This window comes from Candoia aspera, chromosome 4 (genome assembly GCF_035149785.1).
Source record: "Candoia aspera isolate rCanAsp1 chromosome 4, rCanAsp1.hap2, whole genome shotgun sequence".
In the NCBI taxonomy this organism is placed as follows: domain Eukaryota; kingdom Metazoa; phylum Chordata; class Lepidosauria; order Squamata; family Boidae; genus Candoia; species Candoia aspera.
In genome coordinates, this window is record NC_086156.1 from 114,779,643 (window position 1) to 114,804,919 (window position 25,277).

The following is a 25,277-nucleotide window of genomic DNA, read 5'->3' on the forward strand; positions in this document are numbered from 1 at the left end:
ATGTTGATCCTCCTGGTGCTCCTGGTGAAGAAGATAGTTACTCTCAGCTGCCCTGCAAGTGATGCCTTCCCAGTCCCACATGAGTGGTACCAGCCTGGTGACCTTGTCATTGGTGGGATGGTGTCTCAGATTTTTTATTCCTTTTATAATATACAGTTTAGACAACACACCTTTTTAAACTTTTATGAGATACCAAAGTAAGGGTTTTCCTTTGAATCATCTGACCTTATATTGCAAAGATTTCCTTATATGACTAATACTGTTCGCGTAGAAAATGTAGAGTTTTGCATGAAACAGTACGAGTTCTTTGCATTTTGAACACTTTCTGATGGTGAGAGAATAAAGAATGTTCTTTAGCTTTTATCTTTTATTAGAAACTACATTTTGTGACATTAAGATTATCAAAAAGACAAATGCTGATATTCTTCACTGCACTCTTGACAAAAGACCAGGAAACATGAGAATCTAAGTAAATCTATGGGCATTCTATTATTACTTAATGGATAGGGAATTATTATACAAAAAGAATATTGGCTGTCACCCCAGTCTACTTTAAACTGATCACGGCAGTTAAAATAGTAAAAATTACCATAAAGTGCCCTGTGGTGAGGATCTTTTTAGATAAACATAATATTTGGACTTGTTACAAAATGTTTTAATAGTTCAATTGGAGACAAAAAAGTTCTTTTGTTCAGTTTCAAACAATAACCTCACTGGAAGAATTTGCAAAATTGCATTTTGAAAAGGTGTGCTTAATCTATTTGCAGTGTGGTCCCAAAATTCTACCAGCATGTCCTTGCCTTGGCCTTTGCTGTGAAGGAGATCAATGAGGACTCCCACATCTTACCTAACATCACTCTTGGGTTCCACATCTATGACAGCTACTACAACCCAAGGATGACCTATCGCACCACTCTGGACCTGCTTTTCAAATCCAAGGAATTTGTCCCTAACTACAAATGTGATGGCCAGAAAAATCTGATGGCCATCATTGGAGCACTTGCGTCTGATACCTCATCCTATATGGCAGAAAGTATAAGTGTCTACAAGATTCCACAGGTACATTGGATAGAGGGTGAGAGAAGAACTTTGATTTTTATCGTGATTAATACTAGAGATTAGTTTCTGCCATCCCTTTTTGCAGGACGTCAATTAAGTACACTTTCCCCTCCCTTCTGCATTTTGTTCCCACAACTCAATAAGTTGGCTGAAAGTAATCCAATCAAAATAGTCAAAAAATTTTACTACGATCATAGATCAGAAAATTATGAATTAAAGAATAAATTGGAGAACACCAAAACTAAACTTATTTGAGGGGCTTAGCTGTCATCTTGTTTTTAACCACCACGGGACAATAGGTGGCGACTCTCCTTCCTATGTTTTCATTGATGTCTGATAATAATAGTTTACTTTCAAACTCAACTATTTTGCTTGGGAATTGATGGAGGAGTGATGCTATATGGTCCTTTGGAAGATCTCTATACTACTTGCAGTAATGGAGGACATGCTTGACTCTTTCTATTTCTCCAGAATCTCATGTTATTTCAGGATATTTGCCATGGAGATGGGAAGAAAGTAATACAACATGTCTAGCTCTGAAGATTTCTTTCCAGAGGCTGGAAAGATTTAACATGCTCAGATAGCTAGCAGGTATCCAGGCATTCATGGTGATGAGCATTCTGGAACTCTATATTAGGAAGCTAAAGTTGGTTTATAATTCAGTTATATTCTTCAGTCAAGAAAATATTTTAGCTTAGGGCTTTAGTTGCTTATATTGTTCATCAGAACGGCCATCATGTTCCTAGAATTTGAGAAATCCTCAGTGTAGAGACAACTTAATTTAGGTTCAATCCAGCATATGTCTTCCCTTGATTCTCATAAATAATGACTCTCCTCCTTTTGGTTTAGTTGACCTACAGCTCTTTTGCCCAAGAAGAGTTTCAAACACCGAAGTTATCTTTACTTTACTGCATGGTCCCAAATGAGGACCCTCAGTACATTGGAGTTATACGACTTCTTCTCCATTTTGGATGGACGTGGATTGGAGTCTTTGCTTGTGATAATAATAAGGGAGAACATTTCTGGCAGAAACTGCAGCCGTTGCTTTCCCAGAATGGCATCTGTTTAGCTTTTGCACATAAAATTCCAAAACGTCCCCAGTTGGAAGACTTGTCAGAATTGTCTGATTCAATCTCAGTTATTTCTAATAAATTGATAGATCAGAAAGCAAATGCTTTTCTTGTCTATGGAGAATCATTCACAATTGTGTGGCTCAGAATTGTCATGTTTCTACGTGATCCTGAAGATAAAGACAGTGCATCATTTAGAAAGGTTTGGGTCCTGATGAACCCAATTGATTTCGTACTTCCAGGAATGCAAAGGAGTTGGGATCTCCAGATGTTCCATGGGGCTCTTTCATTTATAGTACATTCAAGAGAAGTTCCAGGGTTCAAAGAATTTCTTCAGGTCATCAAACCTTCAACCCACAAAGATGTGTTTCTTCAAGAAGTTTGGGATCAATTGTTTGACTGTTCTTTTTCAAGTGCAGAATTACCCTCAAAGATCAGTGAAGCTTGTAGTGGAGAAGAGAATTTGGAGAATCTGCCTGGGCCTCTGTTTGAGTTGCAGATGACTGGCCAAAGCTACGGCATTTACAATGCTGTTTATGCAGTGGCCCATGCTTTGCAGGAGATGGTGGGATCAAGCTCCAAACAGAGAGAAATTCTGAAGTATGAATTTCCAGATCTGCAGCCTTGGCAGGTAATTTTTCTATGCCGTACCTATCTTTTATTTCAATGAATTGTCATTCTCATCCACATCTTAATACGGTTGGTTTGCCCTGGCCTACAGCCACAGGTCAATAGATGTTCTGAGGAAACAAAGTTAGTAGTGTAAGAGGACTTTCTATGTTATCCAATAAAAAAAGGTTGAAATAAATTATAACTTTGCAAATTTCAGTTTAATCAATCGAGTTCACATATCACCCTTGGCTAGATAAAGAACCATTTCATCTTCACCTAGAATTGGCCTGTCTCAAAAATTCATCCAACCTGATCCCAAGAGGAATTACATGGTGACTAGTCTGAAGGCAGTCCTTCTTTTTTTGCGTGCCTAACATGCTTTACTGAAATTAACCTATCATACTAGCTTTTGTCAATGTAGTCAAGACAGGGTTGTTAGATTGTGGATTTTGGGTTTATGTCACTTGTTCTTTGGTAGAAAATTGTATTATTTTCATGACATGTTTTTTTTGTTTTTTAGACTTCTGGTGAGTTTCATATCTAAATCTTGACATTTTCTTCTTCCATATTTCAAGCTAGGGAATGGTCTTTGTTCTCCCCGGAATTAGGAGTATAAGGAAGGAAAACTTTAATCCTTTTTCCCTGATGTTTTGTTTCTTTTTGACTCCATCTTTCTTATCCTAACGCAAGTAGCTGCACAAGTTCCTTCAAGGCATTTCTTTTAACAACTCAGCTGGAGAAAGAGTCTTCTTTAAAGACAAAGGAGAAGGCAGAGGTGGCTTTGACATCGTCAACATGATCACTTTTCCAAACAGATCCTTTCAGAGAGTTAAAGTCGGAAAGTTATATACCAATGCTCCGAAAGGAAAAGAACTCATCCTTGAGGAGAACACCATTCTTTGGCACCCGGGTTTCAACCAGGTATGAAGTCATGCTTGTGTAGAAAGAACCACATTCCCTTTCTAAGATGACCTCATGAAGTTTCTGAAACAAAATGAGTTCACTTTTCATCATTTTTTAAACTTATATCAACCCTAAATTTCTGTTCTGGTGGAGGGAAAATGCATATTATGAAAAGAATGTCACCCATGATATTACTACATAATGTTTTTATTAGATCATCATCATCACCATCATCATCATCATCATCATTATTAGAATATTATTACATAATATTATTAGAGCCAGTTTGGTCTAGTTGTTAAGGTACTGGGCTAGAAACCAGGAGGCTGTGAGCTCTAGCCCTGCCTTAGGCATGAAAGCCAACTGGGTGACCTTGGGCCAGTCCCTCTCTCTCAGCCCAATTTACCTCACAGAGTTGTTATTGTGGATAAAATAGGAGAGGGAAGGAGTATTAGATATGTTTGCCACCTTGAGATATTTATAAAAATAATAAAGGTGGGATATACATACATACATACATACATACATAAATTGTGAACATCATAGTTAAACATTGGATAAATTTAATCTGGATTAGGTAGGCAGAGAGATAGGAGACAGAGAGTGGGAGGTTATTCCTATTTATTTATTTATTTATTCCTATACATCTCTGTAATGACAACTACTTCCCTGGATAACAGAAGAGAAGGTCTGAACGAAAACAATTCCTGGAAAGAGAAAGAGAGAGTTCATTACATTTTATTTCACCATGTGACCCTTAATTGATATCAGTGGGAGTTGTTATTTACTTTCAATCTCTTTTCGTTAGGCGATCTTGTCCCTATGATTTCACGCTTTTGCACAACAAAACAAAATACTAATAATGTTAATTTGTTCATCTAAACCAGATTAGACTATTTACAGTGTATAATCCACATTCTTTCATTTTTATGTGTATGTGTTTGTGTACATATACTTGTTCATCTATGTCTATGCCTATGTCTACATCTATGTCTCTAGGTCCTTCCTGTTTCTCTGTGCAATGACCACTGTTCCCCTGGATACTGGAAGAGAAGGGCAGAAGGGAGACCCTTCTGCTGCTATGACTGTGTTCCATGCCCAGAAGGAAAGATTTCCAATCAAACTGGTAGGGTATATGTTTCAAAATATTTTTTTTTATTACACCATTAATTTTTCATTAATTAACCAATCAATATATAGGCTTCAAAAAAATCTAATATCCTGAATATGTATGTGTATAGTTTTATCCATTCTTAAAAGGGAATATTTATAGTTGATTCCCAAACTTGTATATTGGAATTCTGTAGCTATTGTTCCCCTGTGCAGGGTAGATGAGAGAGAGAGAGAGAGAGAGAGAGAGAGGGAGGGAGGGAAGGAGGGAGGGAGGGAGGGAGGGAGAAGAGATAGACCTAAATCTTATTTCACCAAAGAAACCTTAATTTATAGTAGTCATAGTAGTAGAAGTAGAATTTGCTGATGTTCACACTTCCAATCTCTTTCGTATTGGTGTTCTTGTCCCAATGATTTTTGGTGTTGAAGAAACAATAACAAACATTGAGAATGTCAATGGTCACCCATCGTTTTATTAAACTTTGGGTGCTACGTGGATCTAGGAATTTCAATATACTATCATTAAAAGCAGGCACTGTGTTGGTGATTCCTTGATTATGTTCTAGGACTCATCAATTCTGAAGAGAACTTTGGCATCGCATGTCCAGCTAACCAGGGTTGGAGCCAGTAAATACTTGAATTGGGTGTCCTTAGTAATCTAAAAGGAAGACTTGTGAATGGATAAGATATTCTACTATCAAAGAGACATAGGGTGGGTCTTTGTATAATGGATTAATATTTTGCACATAGCACAGAGAAACATCAAAAAGGCCAGAAGAAAATATGGGGAGCAAACTAATATACCTTTCTTATCTTGAGAGTAAAACAAGATGATTATTTTTGCTTGTTGAACCCACCTATTTTTTCCTAATAAAAAGAATGATCTTTCCTTTGTTTACTCACTCCTTATGAATGAGGAAACTTAAAAGTGTTTAAATAAATAATATTGGTTTGCACCTCAGAGTCAATACTTTTATTTCTGTTACTAAGGTCTTATATACATCATCACATTTTTCTTCTCTGTGTTTTGGAAAAATGGGAAAAGTCCAAACTGTCTATCATATACTACATTTGAAATTTTTGGAAAGGATGGAATATTATTATTTCAAAAAATACTTGCCCTTCACATGTACTCTTTTTAAGCCAATCTTAAATGATAGAATTCAGGAAAAACCACATTCTCATATCAACAGGATCAAACTGATAACCAGTGGAAAGAACTGAAAATGAGTAACAGCTGGCACCCACTCAGAAGGTAATTTTCAAAAATATGGAATGCATCAATGACAAACTCTGTGACTTTTCTTCCAGATATGGATGACTGTTTTGAATGTTCAGAAGATCATTATCCAAATAAAGAAAAGAAAGGATGTATCCTGAAACCGGTGGTCTTTCTAAGTTTGGAAGAAACATTAGGAATTGGTTTAGCCTCCACTGCTCTTTGTTGCTTCTTTGTGACATCTTGGGTACTTGGAACTTTTATTAAGCAGAGGGATACCCCCATTGTTAAGGCCAACAACCAGGCTCTCACCTACACCCTGCTTGTCTCTCTTCTGCTCTGTTTTCTTTCCTCTTTCTTCTTCCTCAGCCCACCTGATAAAGTGACCTGCCTTCTCCGACAATCCACTTTTGGCATCACCTTCTCAGTGGCCATTTCTAGTGTCCTGGCCAAAACCATTATGGTGGTTGTTGCTTTCATGGCCACTAAACCAGGTTCCCACATGAGGAAATGGGTGGGGAAAAGATTGGCCTGTTCAACTGTCCTTTCCTGTTCTCTCTTCCAAGTGTGTATTTGTGTTCTTTGGTTGTCAACATCACCCCCATTCCCTGAGTTCGACATGCACTCAGAATCCAAAGAAATTATTTTACAATGCAATGAAGGCTCAGCCTCCTTCTTCTACTGTGTCTTGGGCTACATGGGTATCTTGGCCATGGCCAGCTTCACTGTGGCTTTTCTTGCCCGTAAATTACCTGACAGCTTCAATGAAGCCAGGTTCATCACCTTCAGCATGTTGGCCTTCTGCAGTGTGTGGGCATCCTTTTTTCCAGCCTATCTGAGCACAAAAGGAAAAGCCATGGTAGCTGTGGAGGTCTTCTCCATCTTGTCCTCCAGCGCTGCCTTACTGGGATGCATATTTTTGCCAAAATGCTACATCATTGTTTTCAGGCCTGAGCTAAACCAAAGGGAGAAACTAATAAAGAGGAATTAGTATATCATGTGATCTTTCTCACTATGAGAAATTGCTGACAAATAGAGAAAGACTGTTTGCTGTCTATAGGAAATGTATAGCATTTGTTATTTCTGTCAAAGGAAGACTTATGGAGGATTATTGTTATTATTAAGATTTCTTACTGATGCCCATTCAAAAAGACATGCTGATGCTGATGCATTTTCAACTATTTCTCAAGATTCTTTTACCTGACTCTTCCTACCTTTCAATGCACCAAGCTAACAAGACTTGGAGAACCTAGCTTTCTTGGTAATTGCTAAGAGATTGTCTATATTGAGTAAAAGGATGTCCTGTGTTTGCAACTGCCACTTTCATGGTTCTTATGCTTTCAATTCATAAACCACTGCATAAATATAGTAACAAGGTAATTAACCTTCTTTGAACATGCATTTAACACAATATCAAAGAATATCATTTTTCTGAAAACTGCACTAATGACTGGTGTTTTTTTGAAAAAAAAATGTCCATGCTTGATCATAACCACTCACTCTCTTTCCATCATTCTATTTTGAATGAGACACACACACACACACACACACACACACAGAGAGAGAGAGAGAGAGAGAGAGACTCAGATATAAGCTTAGGTTTATTTTGATTGGAGGGAGCACTGAATTTTTCCATATAATAGTGGACCTGTTCTAATCAGGGAAGGGGTTCTGTCTGTTACTCTTCAGAAGAACAACCCTGAAAGCTCAAAAGAACAGAATGGGCTCAAGGTTTCTGTGATGGGGAAATGATGAAAGACTGAGTAGGAAAATGGGCTGCCATCCTTATGCTAGCCAGACAGCATGTGCACCCAGAGATATAAGATGAAGGGAGAGGAGAAACTCACACAGATCCAAATTTTACTCCCCTGAAGAGAGGAAAATGGAGACCTTTCTTGTGGACTCTGCTGGTCAAGAGACTCTTAGGTCACACCAAGGCAAGGCCAGCTCCATGCCTGAAATCATTTGTACAACATTGGGTTTGTCTTCAAGAGTCAGGATGGCATGAACAAAAAGGTAGATATTGTCATAGGTATATTTTCCCTTTTTTATTTTATGCTGAGTTTCTCTTCCTTCAAGCTCACCTCTATGTAACCATTTTAAAAGGCAAATATCATTAAAATCCACTTAATTGCAATTAGACCCTCATATATGTATATTATGAGTGGTATTAAGCTATGATAAACACAATACCACCAAAGAGGAGGGAAAAAAAAAAGAGTTATCTCTTGCACCTATTCATCTTTTTCTTGTCACTGGGAAGTGTAATGTTTAAAATAGATTTATCGATGATTCTCAAGCTGTGTGGGAAAATCTCCATGTAAAGCTCAATTATAGTGATTTGGGGGTTTTTTTAGCCAATAAAGGATCGATCTGGAAGGACCAGGTTTAAATTCCTGGTTGCTTGTGGGAGCTCACTGCATCACTTTGGGGAGGCCAGTAGCTTGTTATTTAAGCTAAAACAAACAGTAGTTTCTGCAGGAAGAAAATGAAGGCAGGTTTGTTGTATAGGCCTCATGGATCATCAGCAACAAGCTTAGATTTTTTAAACAAGTTATTGATGTGGAGGGTAGATTTTTCTTTTTAGAGTCGACCATCAACAGCACTCAAGGATTATGATGCAGGCTATCATCTACAGAGGTAGCAATGAAAGTATCGTATGAAAATACCTACAAAGATAAGAACTATCCTTGATCCAACAATAATCCATTAAATTAATGAACTATCATCAATCCAAGGAACTCATGCTCCATTCAACTCCCAGTGATCTCAATGTTAGAGCAAAAGGATCAAAAGGTGGTTGTGATGATGCAAGTCAAGCCCCTTCCCTTTCATGCAGGTGAAAAATGGGTGGTGCTTCATGCTGCACTTCCCCTGCCATCTTCACTTTTTGGACCTCTTCCAGATGCCACTGGTGATATTAAAAAGAGAATTATTAGGAAAAAGACAAAACAAAAGAGGGACATGGTGGACTGAACAGCTGTGTCCACTGTCAGGTCAGCAGGCAGAACTGACAATGTGGCACTTTTTTGGGCTCAGGCAGGTTTTTTCTGAGGTCCAGGAGTCTTTTTCCAGAAAAAGCAGAACACCTGGAATCACCCCATCTGTCCTCAGGAGCCTGGAACATTTCCAAGCCATGCTGTAGCCTTCAAGGGACACTAAGACTGGCCACCCCATTTCTAAATCACCCAATTTATATGTCTTTTAATTATACATGTCCCTACCTACCTCTACAGCAAGGAGAAGTGGGTTCTCTTGGTGCTTATCATTATTCTGGGGATTAATTTTTAAACAATTCTTTTTGAGTTTCGGACTTTGTTTTCCCTCCAAATATTAAGGAGGATTGTGAGTAAATAATTGCCTCTCTGTTAGTGTTTCTGTACTAAATTTGAAGATACTAGTATTTTCCTACATGTTGAATAAGCAGTTTTGAACTTTCAGTTTTCTGCTTCTACTTTCCCTGGGGAACTCTCTTATCTCTTTACACTTTCACTTGTGTAAAGACATTCTGGAACTCTTCCATATCTTCGACTTTCACTGTTCAAGCTCCTAGGGGGTGCCGTAATCTACTGTGTGAAACTTGAATGATTTTAAACAGACTTTCTCTGACTTCCACCAAGACTTTAAACAGATTCTTTCTGACTCCTACCAAACTTTTATGCAAGGCATTCAGGACATTGTGGAAAATATGAGGTCTAAAATGTGTAACCTGGTTGGGGATGTTGGGGATGAAACTGAGGATTTTAGCAGTGACAGAAATGTCTCTTCTCAGATTGAGATCAGGATTTCTGTTGAAATGCTGGATGAAGTTGACTTGAAGAAATTAAAGGGAGAGATCGAGTTGCAAGCCACAAGTGAAATTGATCTTCAGGTGGAACTCCATGGAAAAGAAGGGCTTATTATGTATCGGAGGTCTCCTGAAGAGAAGTAGGAGATTTTGAGGGGGGCAGTTGGGCTATTTGATTCCTTTAAGAAAATAGCTCTGTGTTTATTATGGGGATATGTAAATGTTTTGGTCTATTTTGAAGTGGGTTAAGGGACTGAAAGTATTTATCTGGTCTTTTGGCTCTGGATGATTTTACTTATCAATAATGATTGGGATTATGATTATTAAAGTTCAGGTCTCCTGAAGAGAAGTAGGAGTTTTTGAGGGGGGCAGTTGGGCTGTACATTTTTTTAAAGAAAAAAGCTCTTGTCCTAACTCCCAGGAAACACTCTGAGACAAGGATCTGGTCTCTAATGTTTTATTGATAATACATAACAGTAATCCTAACAAACTGAACAAACGTGGGAAAACCCAGCCATATAAACCCCGCAGGTTAAGGTGGTCCCGATCTGTGTCTCTTTGAATGGCTGACCAATTCCTCAGTGCTACGCATGCGCTTAACAGTCTGGATGGGAGCCCCCTGCTCGCCATCCTTATTCATGACAGCTCTGTGTGCATTGTGGGGATATGTAAATGTTCTGGTTTATTTTGAAGTAGGATAAAAGTTTAAGAATGTTTATCTGGATTGCTTTTGGGGTTTGGCTGATTTCATTTACGTTTAATGATTTAGATTAAGAATATTAAGGTATAATAAAAAAAATACTAAATGTCTATTTGGATGGTTTTGGGTTTAATATGTTTAAGATTATTAAAATCGTACACTTGCAGAAGTATATGTGTGTGTGTATGTATGTATGTATTTGTCTGTATGTATGTGTGTGTGTGTGTGTCTGTGTGTATACAAACACACACACACACACACACACATATAGTTTTATCTGTATTATAGTAGACAGAAATGTATAGATTAGTAGTAGGAAGGAAATAATTAAATGTTATCTTTGGGGGGAAGTTAATTAGGATATATATCTATATCTATATCTTTTTTCTTTTAATATAAGGGGAAGGAATAACTGTATTTAGTGATTTTTACAATATGCCAATGGAATGATTTATAGAAACAATGAGATGATGGTTTAATATAGAGTAAGGGGTTGATTATGGAAATGTTTGTATATCCTTGCTGCTAAAAGTAAGAAGTCACCTCTTTTTGTAACTTTGAAAGTTGTTTCTCTTGTGTTTCCCCACTTTTTTTTTCTTTGTAGTTTTTTTTTGTTTATTTGTTTTTCTGTAGCTTTTATCTTTGCTTGAAACTTAATAAAATTCTTATTTTAAAAAAAGGAAATAGGACATGCAGATTAGCCTGCCAATATCCTATCTCACAGGATAAAATACTTGTTCAGTTGGGGGGGGGGGGGAGAGTCACATATGAAGTTGATTTCATTTGATCTAATCTTAAAGTATAATTAAAATTGTAATTAAATCACATGCACTTTTTGAATCTCTTTTGGGTGGTATTAAAAATGTCCCTTTAATAACTCAGAACACTGGAGGCAGTACCCAAAGATGACAGCATTAATGTCTTGCACCAATAATCTAAGAAAATGGGTTATAACTTATTTATCGATCTAGGTTGTCGTTCAAGGGCTGGACCCAGGTTCACGTCTGGAGTTAGCCATGGAAATTCACTGGGTGACTTAATCACTCTTTTTAGCACAACCTATCTCCCAACATTCTTTTTTATGGGGAAAATTGGAGCAAAGAGTCTAGGTATGCTACTCTGAGCTTTTTGAAAGAGAGATCAGGGGAGGCTGCTTTATTTCCTGATTAGCTTTACTAGATGGGACCTGAATCACCAGCATTTAGTCATTGCTGTCTTCCATCTGAATTTATTGATTGATGGATTATGTGCCATCAAGTTATGTTTGACTCATAGTGAAAACACAGATAGATTTTCTCCATGACAGTCTGTCCCTAACCTGGTCTTTCAGGTCTTCCAACACTGCATCCACTGCTACCATAACTGGGTCCATCCAACTTGCTCCACCTTGATTGCCGCTGTGGACATCTCTTAGTTTCCCTCTATCCTCTCTTAAATATAAGCATTCCTGCTAAGTTTAGGGCTTTAGTTCAAAGTGAAATGGATTAAACATCAAGATAATTAATCATATAAAATTCCAGAAAACACTGACTGTATATGGCTCATGGTTAGCAGTTTTTGTCTGTCACTTCAATGGGATGAAGAGGAAGGTTCCATTTTGCGAGATGCATTGCTCAATCTCCATTTCTCCCATTTGGTCCCGCATTGCCATTCAAGTGAAAGAGGTCAGTGAACCAGATTCCGTTTCCAGGTTCTCTATACTCAGCAGATGTAGAGAGCCATGGAGATGTCCCTGAAGGGAATATTCAAAAGCAACAAGGGCAGAAGCAGTCTTTAAGCCCCGGGGAAGGAGATCATATTAGAGAGAGGCTCAGACTTGATCCTTCATGACTCAAAGGGGGTATTAGAGGAAGGGAAGGAAAAAACACAAGCAGAATTACAAGATTCTGTTGCTAGCTCAATCAAGTATAGTTACACCCTTCCTGAGGTGTCAATTTCTTGATCCAGTCTACTTGATAGCAGATCACCACTGTTCACTCAGTTGTCATCTTTCAACAAGATAGAATTCCAGAGTTATCTACCCATTTCCCTCTTCTCTGCTATATACTTAGACATTATAACTAGGGTTAGGCATTTAGTAAGGCAGAATAAAAATCTTGTATGTATACCTGGAAATAGAAATCTAATCAATGAAATGAGAATATGAGTCAATCAATCAAGCAAGGGAACCCTTCTTTCTTCATAGCATGCAGTAGGCGAAGCGCCTGCCTTATTGCATTTCCATCAACAGGTCAAAGCTTTATTATTTCTTCATTTGGCCTCAGCTGATTGGCCTGAAATTCATGACAGTGGATATTTATTCACCACAGAGCCCAATGGTAAGAAAAGAAACCCTGTGGTTAAAAGCCTTACAGTGAGAGATCCAAACGTATCTTTATTAAAGAAGAAGAAGAAGGAGGAGGAGAAGGAGGAGGAGGAGGAGGAGGAGGAGGAGGAGGAGGAAATAAGCCTGCCAGTATCCTACACCACAGGAGTAATGTGAGAGCTATTAAGCAATGGAAGGGGCTCCTGGAATCATGGATGCTCCATCAATAGAGATGTCGAAACAAGGATTGGACAGCCTGGAATGGACTAAGGATTCCTGCCATGAGCAGGATGTTGGATTAGAAGACCTGCAAGGTCTTTTCCAACCCCATGATTCTATGAAAACAGCAACAAAAGCTTGAGAAAGCTCACAACAAAATGTCTTAGGTGGAACAAAAATGAGTTTGAAGAATTACGTGTGTTGTAAAAGTAGGGTAAAAGAAGTATCTGCAAATTGAAATAAAAGTACAAAAACGTCTATAGGACTACATGAAAGCATGTGTACATGAGTGTATGAATGGGAGAGGTCAGGGAAGCAGAGACAGAATGGAGAACTCTGAGCACCGGAAGCACATAATATGTTTCCTTACTAATTGCATATATTTCAATGAATCCTCCTCAAAGAATAAAAAAAGCATCATAAAGCAAAACTACAACAATAAATTACAGTATATAACAAATAATGAACTCATTATCATTAGCGGCAGCAGCAGCAGCAACAAGCAGATAAAAAAAAAACCCATCCAGACAGCTTCTGTTCTATGGCAACTACAGCAATATAAAAAGAGATGGTCTGGTCCTTTTTGATGGTCTTGGTGGTCTTCTTAAATGGGAGAAAGAAGGGAGCCATGTTCACCTTGCAGAAGAATGTATCCAGAGCAAGGGCGCTGCAACCAAAAAAGCCTACCTCCAAATTTCTACACTTACATTTTTATAGTGCATTAAATATTACGATTTACAACGATAAAAACATATACAAACTAAAAGTATAAAAGAAGGAGAAGAAAGAATAGAAAGTGGAGAAAAGATAGGGAAAAAAGCAAAACAGAAAGGAAAGGGGAAAAAAAGTACAGTAAAGAAGAAGAAAGGAAATATATAAAAGCATGACTTCCACCTTCATAACAAAAAGTAGAATCAACTTATCACCTTCTCTTAAAACACCACAAATGATCTCTTCTTCTCATATCCCATCTCTTATCCATAAGCACATCTTTAAATCCTCGTAGTTCAGTCCTGATGTCAACAGAAATTCATTGAGGGTTATCAGAGATAACAACATACTGTATCTACAGTATTTTAATCTTGATCAAATAAATCAGCTCCATATTCCTTCAGTTTACTTGTAACAATCTTGATCTTTAACCCCTTCAAAGACTGTCCTAGAACTTTATTTCTTTTCATTTGTTCTTTATCCATTCTCACAAAAGCCTTCAATAGTTTATCAAGACTCTTTGAAAATCCAGTATAGGAAAGTTATCCCCAACCCATATGAGGTAAAAGGAATGAAGGCCCAGATGCATCCCTTTTTCTTGGTAGCCAATACGTTCTGGAACATCTCAGTTGAGATCTGGAGAACCCCCATCTTGCGTGTCTTTTGTAAGGCTATAAAAAGTGTCCTGTTCCAACAAGCCACCAGTACAGATGGTAGACTCGATTTGCTTTCACAGCTTGAACATTCTGGGGGATTAAAAGTTTTGTTACTGATCATTACTGGTTCTAATTTTGTTTTATATTAAAGCTCCCTGAATCTTTTGAAGTGTTGGACTTTCCTCCAATCAGCCAAGACAGCAAGAAAGGAACAAGTCACACAGAACTTTGATTAGTAATATTTCATAGAAGGAAGGCTAAAGTTACAATGCAAGTATTCCAACAAACAATTTATTTTCAAAAGATATAAGTTATAAACTTATTGACGGTACCAAAACAAAATATTTAGATAGCCACTATATGCCACTCAAGTCCATGTTTGTGGAGGGAGGTAGAAGCCTGTTGCTTTGATAACATCTCCTCAATACTTTGGATTGTTACTCCACTTCTTAACAAATGAAAGTAGGGCAGTATGTAAATGTTTGTATAAAGAATAAATATCAGTAATAAGAGCTCCATGAAGGTTATCTTGGACAATTATCAACTTTATGGGAGTTGTCCGTTCTGAGTTTATGAAAAAGGATGGCTCTAAATGCTGCCATATCTTGTGTTCTTTAGGAATTTTGATCTACATCTGGAGCTGATGTGTATTTCCCCTTCTGAACTATCAGGGTCCAACTGTACTAAATATAATGCAATAGTAACTAAGATGAAGTGAAATTAAAGTTGTGAAAGGTGAAAGGCCCCCTGTGCAAGCACCGAGTCAAGTCTGACCCTTTGGAGGGACACCGCTTTTGCGACATTTTCTTGGCAGACTATAGCGGGGTGGTTTGCTATTGGCTTCCCCAGTTGTCACCTTCCCCAGAAAGCCAGGTGCTCATTTTACCAACCTCGGAGGGATGGAAGGCTGAGTCGACCTGAGCCGGCTACCCAAGAAGCCAGCTTCCGCTGGGATCATTATTTCAAATCATGATGGATCAACCAGTGAAAAGATGAAGTCTTCAACACGGTCTTCCTTCACCTTCCCATCACAACGTCTTTGCTGTTGTCTAGAAACTTTGGTAAAACTCCTCCAAACAGATTTTAATATCTCTGTGAAAATGAGTCAGTCTAAAATATTATTTGTACATAAGAATCATGGTTCAGTCATTCAATTCTTAGACCATTTGTATAAGAATCCATAAATTAGCAGCAATCATTCTCAAGTAAACTGTATGCTGCCACGATTTATCAAAGTTTGCTGCCTCCCAAAACCATGTCACTTCCCAAACACTATCTATGTGATCAATAAGGATTGATACCAACTTGATAGCACATAATCAATCAATCAATTAATCAATCAAACTCTTGTGGTCAGCTATTACATGTTTCTTTTTAAAATTTCTATTGGGCATTCAAACATTAAAGAGGCAGTTATCTCCTTGGAATTGACCAAATCACTATAATTTCATCCAGCCAACTCCCAGTAGAAAACAAGAAAGATGTCTAAACATGTCTGTTATGCCTGTGCTGTGTAACAGTGGGAGCAGGAGCAAGCAGCAGGCAAGGTTCACAGGATTTTGTCTATACAAGTCCACCCACATCCCTTTTCATCTTTTAACATCCATCTGAAATGGGAATGCTGGCACTCTCAGCTGGTATTCACACACTTGCATTTTGTTCTCCTTGGGTGGGAGAATTAGTTGCTCTGAAATGTCATATGAAATATCCGTTCCCTGTTCCTCATGAGTGGTACCAACCAGGTGACCTCCTCCTTGGTGGGGTGATTTCTCAGATCATTTACGCATTCAACACATGTTCATTTGATGAAGAGCCTTCTCAGGACCAATTTGAATTTCCAGAGTAAGGAATCATTTTGTCCCTCTTCATCTGCTGACATTAGCCACTTTATTTATTTATTTATTTATTTTAGAATTTTTATCCCACCTTTATCATTTTTATAAATAACTCAAGGCAGGGAACATACCCAAATACTCTCTCCTCCTATTTCCCCCACAACAACAACCCTGTGAGGTGAGTTGGGCTGAGAGAGAGTGACTTGCCCAAAGTCACCCAGCTGACTTTCATGTCTAAGAATACAGTCTTCTGGATTGTAGCCTGGTGCCCTAACCACTACACCAAACCGGCTTGCCAAGAAGGATGCAACTCAGCACATTTGTGGGTGAGAGAGCATGATAAGGAATGCTTAAAGTAATTTCAGATATGTCTGGATTATTTTCTTCATATTTAGAATGTTAGGCATACTATCAATTAACCAGCACATGTAACCATATTTAAGAAGCGCTCTATTCATTTTGAAGTACTGACAAAGATTTTGGACAGGAGCAAACAAGTTCCCCTAATAAGAAAGAATTTAATACAGTTTCCTCTGCTCTTGTATAATGTGCAAACAAACTATGGCATCAGTACTTCAAAAGAAAAAAAAGACTAAATTAGAGATAGACATTCTTTTTTTTTTTTGTATTTGAGCATTGATGTGAGGGGAGATGACATTTCTCCAAATTATTTAAAGTCTTCCAAAAACCTTGGGTTTTACAATGACCTATCCAAAGAGGACTTTCTAACTGACATCTGTTTCTCTTTTCCCCAAAATTACAATTGCTTTCTCTTCTTTGCATTTCCTGTGTTCCATCCTTGTTCGCTTTTTATCATAAGCATATAAGCTAAGCTTTTAAATATATACATTTTAATGTGTATGTGTCTAACTGGTTTGTGCTTCTCTTCTTGCAGGGTTCTTTTTACATTTCTCCACCTTCACATTGCAGACTATATTTTGGTGACCTCAAACAATACACATCTCAATTCACAGTTTCAATCATTCATTTTAATCCATTTGATTCCCTACATGGACTAATTCCTGCAGAAAAGTAGGAACACCCTATAATTAGAAATTATAACTTTCAAAGGATATATGCCAGTATCTTTAAAACTGTTAAGTGCCTCTCTCAGTTCTCATTTCCATTGTTATAACAAACTGGAACAAGAACAGAATTAGCAGAGATGGTAAAATTGACTGGTTTGATTAGAGAAATAAAATATCCAAGAAATAAAATCTCTTGGAACCCCCTTGCGGGCTTTCTGCTGAAAAAAGAAGAAAATGGACTTGTGTCTTATGGTTTTGGTGATTAGAAAGGGTAGAGAATGGAAAGAAGGAAATGATGATGTAACTTAAGAGAGAGAGTGTAGAATATAAATGACTTTATAACCACTGTTAAGAAGATGGGAAGCAGCTTCCTTACATCTCCCCAATCTTTTCATTCTTTTTTTTTTCTATTTCCTTTCTTTTTCCTATTTCCTTTCTTACCTATTCACTATTTTTCTCTTTTTATTTCCTCTCTAAAATGTGTATTATTTTATCTTGTTAAAAATATCTTTGATAAAAAGTATATATATATTAAAAAATGAAACTGGAATAAGAACATTGAAAAGGAAAATATGACTTTGTGGTTTCTCTTAGCCACCCTCTTTCTTCCTCTCAATGTTTGTTGATATATAGCAGTGAATAAAAAAGAGGAGAAAGCTTCTTAACAGAGAAAATAGCAGGACATTTATTATTTTTAATAAACACTTTGGTAAAAAGCTCCTATTTTTGATCTGTAAAAATGGTAACAAATTGAAAATTGTTCCTCTCCCACGCACCATCAAAGGTTCTAAGTTACAATCTACCTAATAAATTACTGGGATTTTGATAAGAGATTCAAGAGATGCAAAGCTCCCTTTTGAAATATATAAATACATATATGTAAAAAGATCATAAAAAAGGTTGATATTATACTTGATCATCAATAGTTTTCGAATGAATTGAGAAGTGATAGAAAAAGTGATAGAAAAATAGAAACAAATAAGAGAGTATCCTTGCAATCAACAGTGGGAATGCTGTTACTGAATTTTACAGTAACTTTGTGAATTATGAATGCATTTTTTTTCTCTGACTTGATGAAAAAGGTAGAATGTTTATTTGCAGCATGGTAACAAAATTCCACCAGCATGCCCTTGCCCTGGCCTTTGCTGTGAAGGAGATCAATGAGAATCCCCAGATCTTGTCCAATGTTACCCTTGGGTTCCATATCTATGACAGCTACCATGATGCACGGATGACTTATCGGACCACCCTGGACCTGCTCTTCAAATCAACTAGCTTTCTTCCCAACTACAAATGTGCCAGGCAGAGGAACTTGATAGCCATCATTGGAGGACTTGGTTCTGATACCTCCTTCCACATGGCAGACATCTTGGCTCTCTACAAGATTCCACAGGTAGGATTTTGCATGTAATATGTGGAAATTAGAGATTTTTATTTCTCACATTAAACCATTGGTGATTGAAAAAGATGGAAGGATATCAGCTGATTAAAAATAAAAACACTTGAAATTGCATTATGCTGCAATACCTTTAAAACATTCCCAAAGAAATCTTTGACTTTAGCTCTCTGTACCTGAACAAATTGCCTCAAAATTATATCTGTACAATAATTAAACATATGGAGATAAAACCCCCACTACTGTTTTTTTTTTCCTTTTATATTTATACATTCTGCTTTAGCTCACATATGGATCATTGGTCCCTCAGAAGGGTCACTACAGTCCAGTCCCTTCGTTTTATTCCATGGTCCCAAATGAAGCCCACCAATACTCTGGGATCATCCAATTGCTTCAACATTTTGGATGGACTTGGATAGGGCTTGTGGCTCTTGATAATAACAAAGGAGAGACATTCTTGCAGACCCTGGAATCATTGTTTGCCCAGAATGGAATCTGTACAGCTTACACAGAACGAATCCCATATGGAAATAATTTAGATAACTTGGAACAAATCATTGATATAGCATCATATATCCGTGTGCCTTTAACCGATCATAAAGCCAATACATTTATCATTTATGGAGAATCAGTAACCATAGTACGTCTGAGAGGCATTATATTTGGGCAAGACCCTACAAATAAAGAAATAGACTCATTCAGAAAGGTGTGGGTTATGACAAGTGGGATTGACTTCATACTCCCAGGCCTTCAGAGAGGTTGGGATCTTGACTTATTCCAAGGAGCCATTGCCTTTACAGTTCACTCAAGAGAACTTCAGGGATTCAAAGCATTTCTTCAGATGGTAGAACCTTCCTGGGCCCAAGAAGATGGTTTCTTTAAGGAGTTTTGGGAGCAAGCATTTGACTGTGTTTTTCCAAATCCAGACATGTCAGTAAAGAAGGATGAAAACACATGTACTGGGGAAGAAAGGTTGGAAGATCTCCCTGGGCCCGTGTTTGAAATTCACACCATTGGACATAGCTACAGTATCTATAATGGTGTTTATGCCACAGCACATGCTTTGCAGGCCATGTTCTCATCTCAGTCCTTCCAGAGATCCATCTTGAGGGGCGAATCTGCTGAACTGGTAGAACTTCAACCTTGGCTGGTAATTCCATCAATACAGGATTGTTTTTGTTTCAAAGAGCTGACTGATTTTTTCCTGAACGTGGTCAGTAGCTGCAGATTTTAGAACAGTTGTAATTGGTCTTTCCATAGGTACTTGATGAATCTATATAATCCCATAGATTTGGAGTCTGAAAAAATATTTTGCAAGGTGAAAAAAAATGTGGTTATTTTCTATATCTCTGAGATCTGAAACACAAGATAGGGAGAGAAATGAAAATCCTACTGGCTTAACTATGAGCAATGTAGAAAACATAATGTTTGTTCTTTGACAGAGGAACGTGAAGTAGGGAATAAATGATATAATGGTTTTTAACAACTATTCTAAATTTGGTTCCACTTACTTGAAAAAGCTAAAACTCCTCTTCAAAAACGTTTTGGTCAGATCCAAGTGCTTTGAACCATTATTGGCAAGAGATGCAGGGCTGGACAGAGGGGAAACTGGCCTCAGGCTCATTGGAGTTCTATGAGGCTCAAGGTCATGATATTTCTTGATAGAACTTAATCATTGGATTAATGAGCTAGCATTATGTCACATAACTGCAAGGAGAAACAAAATATCTAACTCATTGTTAACTTCTTTTGTTTTCCTCTTTCAAAATGACATATTCTTTCTTTCTCTTGGCTGTCCACTAGCTCCACCCATATCTTCAAAGGGTTTCCTTCAACAATTCAGCTGGTGACACAGTGTCCTTCAATGAGCAAAAGGAAATGAGAGGTGGATTTGACATTGTGAACATGGTCAGTTTTCCAAACAGGTCCTTTCAGAGAGTGAAAATTGGATGGATAGATCCAGATGTGCCCCATGGAGAAGAATTCACAATTCGTGAGAATCTGATTATGTGGCACAGAGCCTTCAATCAGGTGTGGATCTCTGCATCCTCCTTTCTCTGGAGGCTTCAGTATATTTATTCCACTTCAGATAAAATCTGAGCTACTGAACATATATTGCACTGACAAATGTTTAGCACCTTGGGCAAGGCATCTTCCAGATCACTTGCCTCACTGCTCCTACCCTCTCTCTCTCTCTCCAATTCCAGAGGTTGATCAGCCCTTCTTTCATCCATTACCCTGTAGAAGAACAAATCAATCAATCTCTTTCCTTTCTGTTATCATAATTTTAAGAACCGGCCAGGTATTCCAGTTAGTAAAAGTTCCCAAAAGCTGTGGAAAAAGGATAAAGGGGCATGTTTTACTGTAAACCTCCCAGCGTCCCCCTCTTGGAAGGGAGATGGGCAGTAATAGAAATCTGATAAATAAATAAATAAATAAATAAATAGAGTGTTTCCCTTCTTTCTTGAGCTTTTCTCCCTAGCTTACTAGACAAAATTAGGAGCAAGTAGTGCCTCCAGAAACCGCTTGCCCTTATCATAGTACCATAGGATGTTTACTACCAAAGCTTTATAGAGATGTCCCTCTTTTGGGGGAGATGGGAGATGGGTAATTAAATGTGAATAATAGATAGATAGATAGATAGATAGATAGATAGATAAATAGAATGTCCCTGAGTCATTCTCACTATCCTGATCCCACCAGCCCTCTGAAGGATCTTCTCTAGGAAAAAAAAAAAGGATCTTTATTGTAAGAAAAAATCAAAATATTATGTGATGATTACCTTTACCCTCTAGGGACGCGGTGGCGCTGCGGGTTAAACCGCTGAGCTGTCGATCGGAAGGTCGGCGGTTCGAAACCGCGCGGCGGGGTGAGCTCCCGCTGTTAATCCCAGCTCCTGCTCACCTAGCAGTTCGAAAACATGCAAATGTGAGTAGATCAATAGGTACCGCTTTGGCAGGAAGGTAACGGCGTTCCGAGTCGTCATGCTGGCCACATGACCCGGAAGTGTCTATGACAACGCCGGCTCCAAGGCTTAGAAACGGAGATGAGCACCGCCCCCTAGAGTCGGATTCGACTGGACTTTACGTCAAGGGAAACCTTTACCTTTACCTTTACCCTCTAGGTTCAAAGCCAAGACTGTAGAAGCACTGATTCAAAGTGTAGGTGCACAATTCAGGCTTCAAACTGATGCAGCCTTTTCCTAAAATGTTATTTTTTCTGTATACAGCTTTATTGTGTCTTGTTCAAATATTGTGGGGCTGTATAGAGAGATATGGGGTACGTTTTTCTCACCCCAGTTCCTTTCCTATTTATGGTCAGGCCTGTCCCCTTTCAGCATGTAATGAATGGTGCCATCCTGGAAATCAGAAAGAAAAGAAGGAAGGAGAAAAGTTTTGCTGCTATGACTGTGTTTCCTGCCCAGAAGGGGAGATTCAAAACAAGACAGGTACATGATCCGCTGCTGTAACAGGCCCTTGTTTCTCAGTCTTACAGCAATGACTTAGGGTATTACATGAGGCAGCCAATCAGAAGTGCTAAATTGGCATCTCTGTCTTATTACTATTTTTCTAGCCAATTCTTAAGATTGTGCATTCATTCTTAAAACAGATAACAGAAGAATAAATAAGATTAATGCAGGAATTATCCTTTTGGATAAGTAGCACAGGATACCTCAGTTTAGCAGACTCCAACAGAAAACACAAAATGATTAATATAATTATTTTATTTATTTATCATATTTTTATTACCACCCATCTCCCCCACTGCTTCTACCTAAAATCAGGATAGGTTTAATATAGTATAATTCATCAAAGAGTTGTTTCAAGAGAAATGAGTAATAGAATGCAGACAAAGCCAAGATTGATTACTACGTAGCATCAAAGAAGAGCATCCTCAAAACAAGCACTATCCACTTTATATCAAATGTATATTTAGTTCTTCAAAACATTCTTATCTTGCCACACCATATTCAGACCTTCATGGGTATCAGACCAAAATGGAGCAATAATGGTTCAAGCTCAAGGCAAAATTCATTGTATGGTTGTTTGACTAAGTCAAGTCTGCCTTGACCTGTTAATTTGTGGTAACTGCATGGACACAGTCCTGTTGGTTTTTTTAGCAACAGCATTAAAGTGATTTGCAAAGTTAACCATCAACAATCAACCCAAAAGAATTGTCAGATTAGTTTGAATTCTGATTGATTGTTGATGGTTAACAATGTGCTGGTGCTTGGAGAGTTGGAAATCCTTAATGAATGGGATCCTTACAGAAGCAGCAACTTTTTAATAAGGCTTGTGCTTATCTGAAATCCAAAGCAGTTCATACACATTTGGTGCCTCAGAGTCAGTGTTGACTCCGGGTGACTGCCTGGACAACTCTATGCAGTTTTCTTGGCAAGATTTCAGAAATGGTTTGCCATTTCCTCCATCCTACAGCTGAGAGAGAGTGACTGGCCCAAGGTTATCCAGCTGGCTTTGTGCCTAAGGTGGGAATAAAACTCATATTAAAACCTGATTTCTAGTCTGGTGCTTTAACCATTAGGCCAAGCTGGTTCTTATAGTCCTAGAGCTAGAGCAAGAGCTAGAGCAAGAGCTAGAGCTAGAGCTAGACCTAGACCTAGACCTAGCCCTAGCCCTAGACCTAGACCTAGACCTAGACCTAGACCTGATGGTTGATGTTACAAGAATTCTGCTTGGGAGGCAGAGTGCTATATGCAAATTGAAACTGAAATTTCCTTCCTTCCTTCCTTCCTTCCTTCCTTCCTTCCTTCCTTCCTTCCTTCCTTCCTTCCTTCCTTCCTTCCTTCTCTCTCTCTCTCTCTCTCTCTCTTTCTTTCTTTCTTTCTTTCTTTCTTCTTTTCCCTTTAAGATATGGAAAATTGTTTTAAATGTCCAGAAGATCAATACCCTACCAGAGAGAAAGATGACTGCATCCACAAAACTGTAATGTATCTTTCTTACAAGGAACTTCTAGGATATACTTTAGCCTCCACTTCAGTTTCATTGTCTTTAATCACTGTTCTCATATTAGGAGTATTTCTTAAGTACAGAGATACCCCTCTGGTCAAAGCCAACAACAGGGACCTCACCTGCATTCTCCTTATCTCCCTCCTCTTCTGCTTCCTGTGTCCTCTCCTGTTCCTTGGCCAGCCCAACAAAGTGACCTGCCTACTTCGACAACCAACCTTTGGCATCATCTTCTCCATGGCTGTTTCTTGCATCTTGGCCAAAACCCTCACTGTGGTGGTAGCTTTCATGGCTACCAGGCCAGGCTCCAACGTGAAGAAGTGGGTGGGGAAAAGGATGGCAACCTCCATTGTTTTTTTCTGCTCTCTCATTCAAGTAGGCCTTTCTATGACCTGGCTTGCAACCTTCCCTCCATTCCCACACTTGGACATGCATTCAGTGTCCAAGGCCATCATCAAGGAATGTAATGAAGGTTCTCTGGCCATGTTCTCCTGTGCCCTGGGCTACATGGGCCTGCTGGCCCTTGCCAGCTTCTTTGTGGCCTTCTGTGCTCGCAGATTACCAGACAGCTTCAATGAAGCCAAATTCATTACCTTTAGCATGCTGGTATTCTGCAGTGTTTGGGTCCTCTTTGTTCCCACTTACCTGAGCTCAAGAGGAAAAGCCTTAGTGGCTGTGGAGATCTTCTCCATCTTAGCTTCCAGTGCTGGATTACTGGGATGTATCTTTTTCCCTAAATGCTACATCATTATGTTGAGACCAGAGCTGAATGTGAAGGAGCAGCTAATAAGAAGATGGAATTGAAGAATTAGATTTCTTTACTTTCTTGTGCAATGTTCATTAGTATGAGTAAGATTCAAAAACTTCATTTTCATCAATTATATCATCAATTTTACCTGCCTTTATCTTATTTACAAAAAGTGATGTAGAATGCATCGAAACCTCTTCTCTGAGGCAGCCAAGTCTTACAGAAAGCTTCACACTCTGGCTTGAAGGGTTTCTAAGGCAATTTACACTTGTTTGTGGATGTGCTTTGCCAATAACACCAATAGAAGTCCTGTCCATACATGGTCAGAGGACCTGGGAAGATCTTTGAGCCTTCCAGTAGATACGGTTGCCTGAGCCTGCTTTTTAAATTGCTCCTTCCTATGTTTTTTTCCTAGCATTCCTTCCCAGTTTCTTTGTATTGGCTTTTGCCATTGCAATCAGCCCATTCTGAGAGTTGTGCTAATTTTCAAGAAGATATTTAAGGTCAACAGAATCTGACATAAACTTTCCACATGATGCCCAGGAGTGAAGCTATCATGCTGCCTTGCCATGCTCTGCTTCATTGATCCCCGAACTCTTGGTTCAAGTTATGGAAGAAGCCAAACATTTCACCAGAGCCCCTTCTACAGAAAAGCTAGCCCAAGTACAACAAGGCTGGACATTGCAACAAACACTGTTGGCTTCCTAATTACATGCCACAAAAGCAGCCATCTTCAAGCACCCTTGGCACCAAATCTGGCTTTTCCGGGCTGTTCAGCTTTCCTGGGGCTGCAGCTGCCTGTCCTGAAACATCCTCTGCGCTGCTGACCAAATCTTTGGCAAGTGCTGTGGAAAAAGTTCCACTCCCCTCCTCAGTACTGCTGATGAAAACCTTCACGACTGAATGGTCTTTCCTGCTGGATGACTGACACAGACTATCAGGCATCCCAAAG

At 38.5% G+C, this 25,277-nt stretch overlaps 1 protein-coding gene across 1 annotated transcript; it reads left to right on the forward strand.

Annotated features, from left to right (window-relative positions):
• LOC134497231 (vomeronasal type-2 receptor 26-like) lies at positions 1 to 24,381 on the forward strand. The gene is made up of 7 exons (XM_063302902.1): positions 1 to 86; positions 768 to 1,059; positions 2,563 to 2,760; positions 18,368 to 18,607; positions 20,414 to 20,641; positions 21,932 to 22,058; positions 23,480 to 24,381. Exons 1-7 carry the CDS (start codon positions 1 to 3, stop codon positions 24,379 to 24,381), a joined length of 2,073 nt encoding a protein of 690 aa, XP_063158972.1.
• The last annotated feature ends 896 nt before the right edge of the window (positions 24,382 to 25,277 follow it).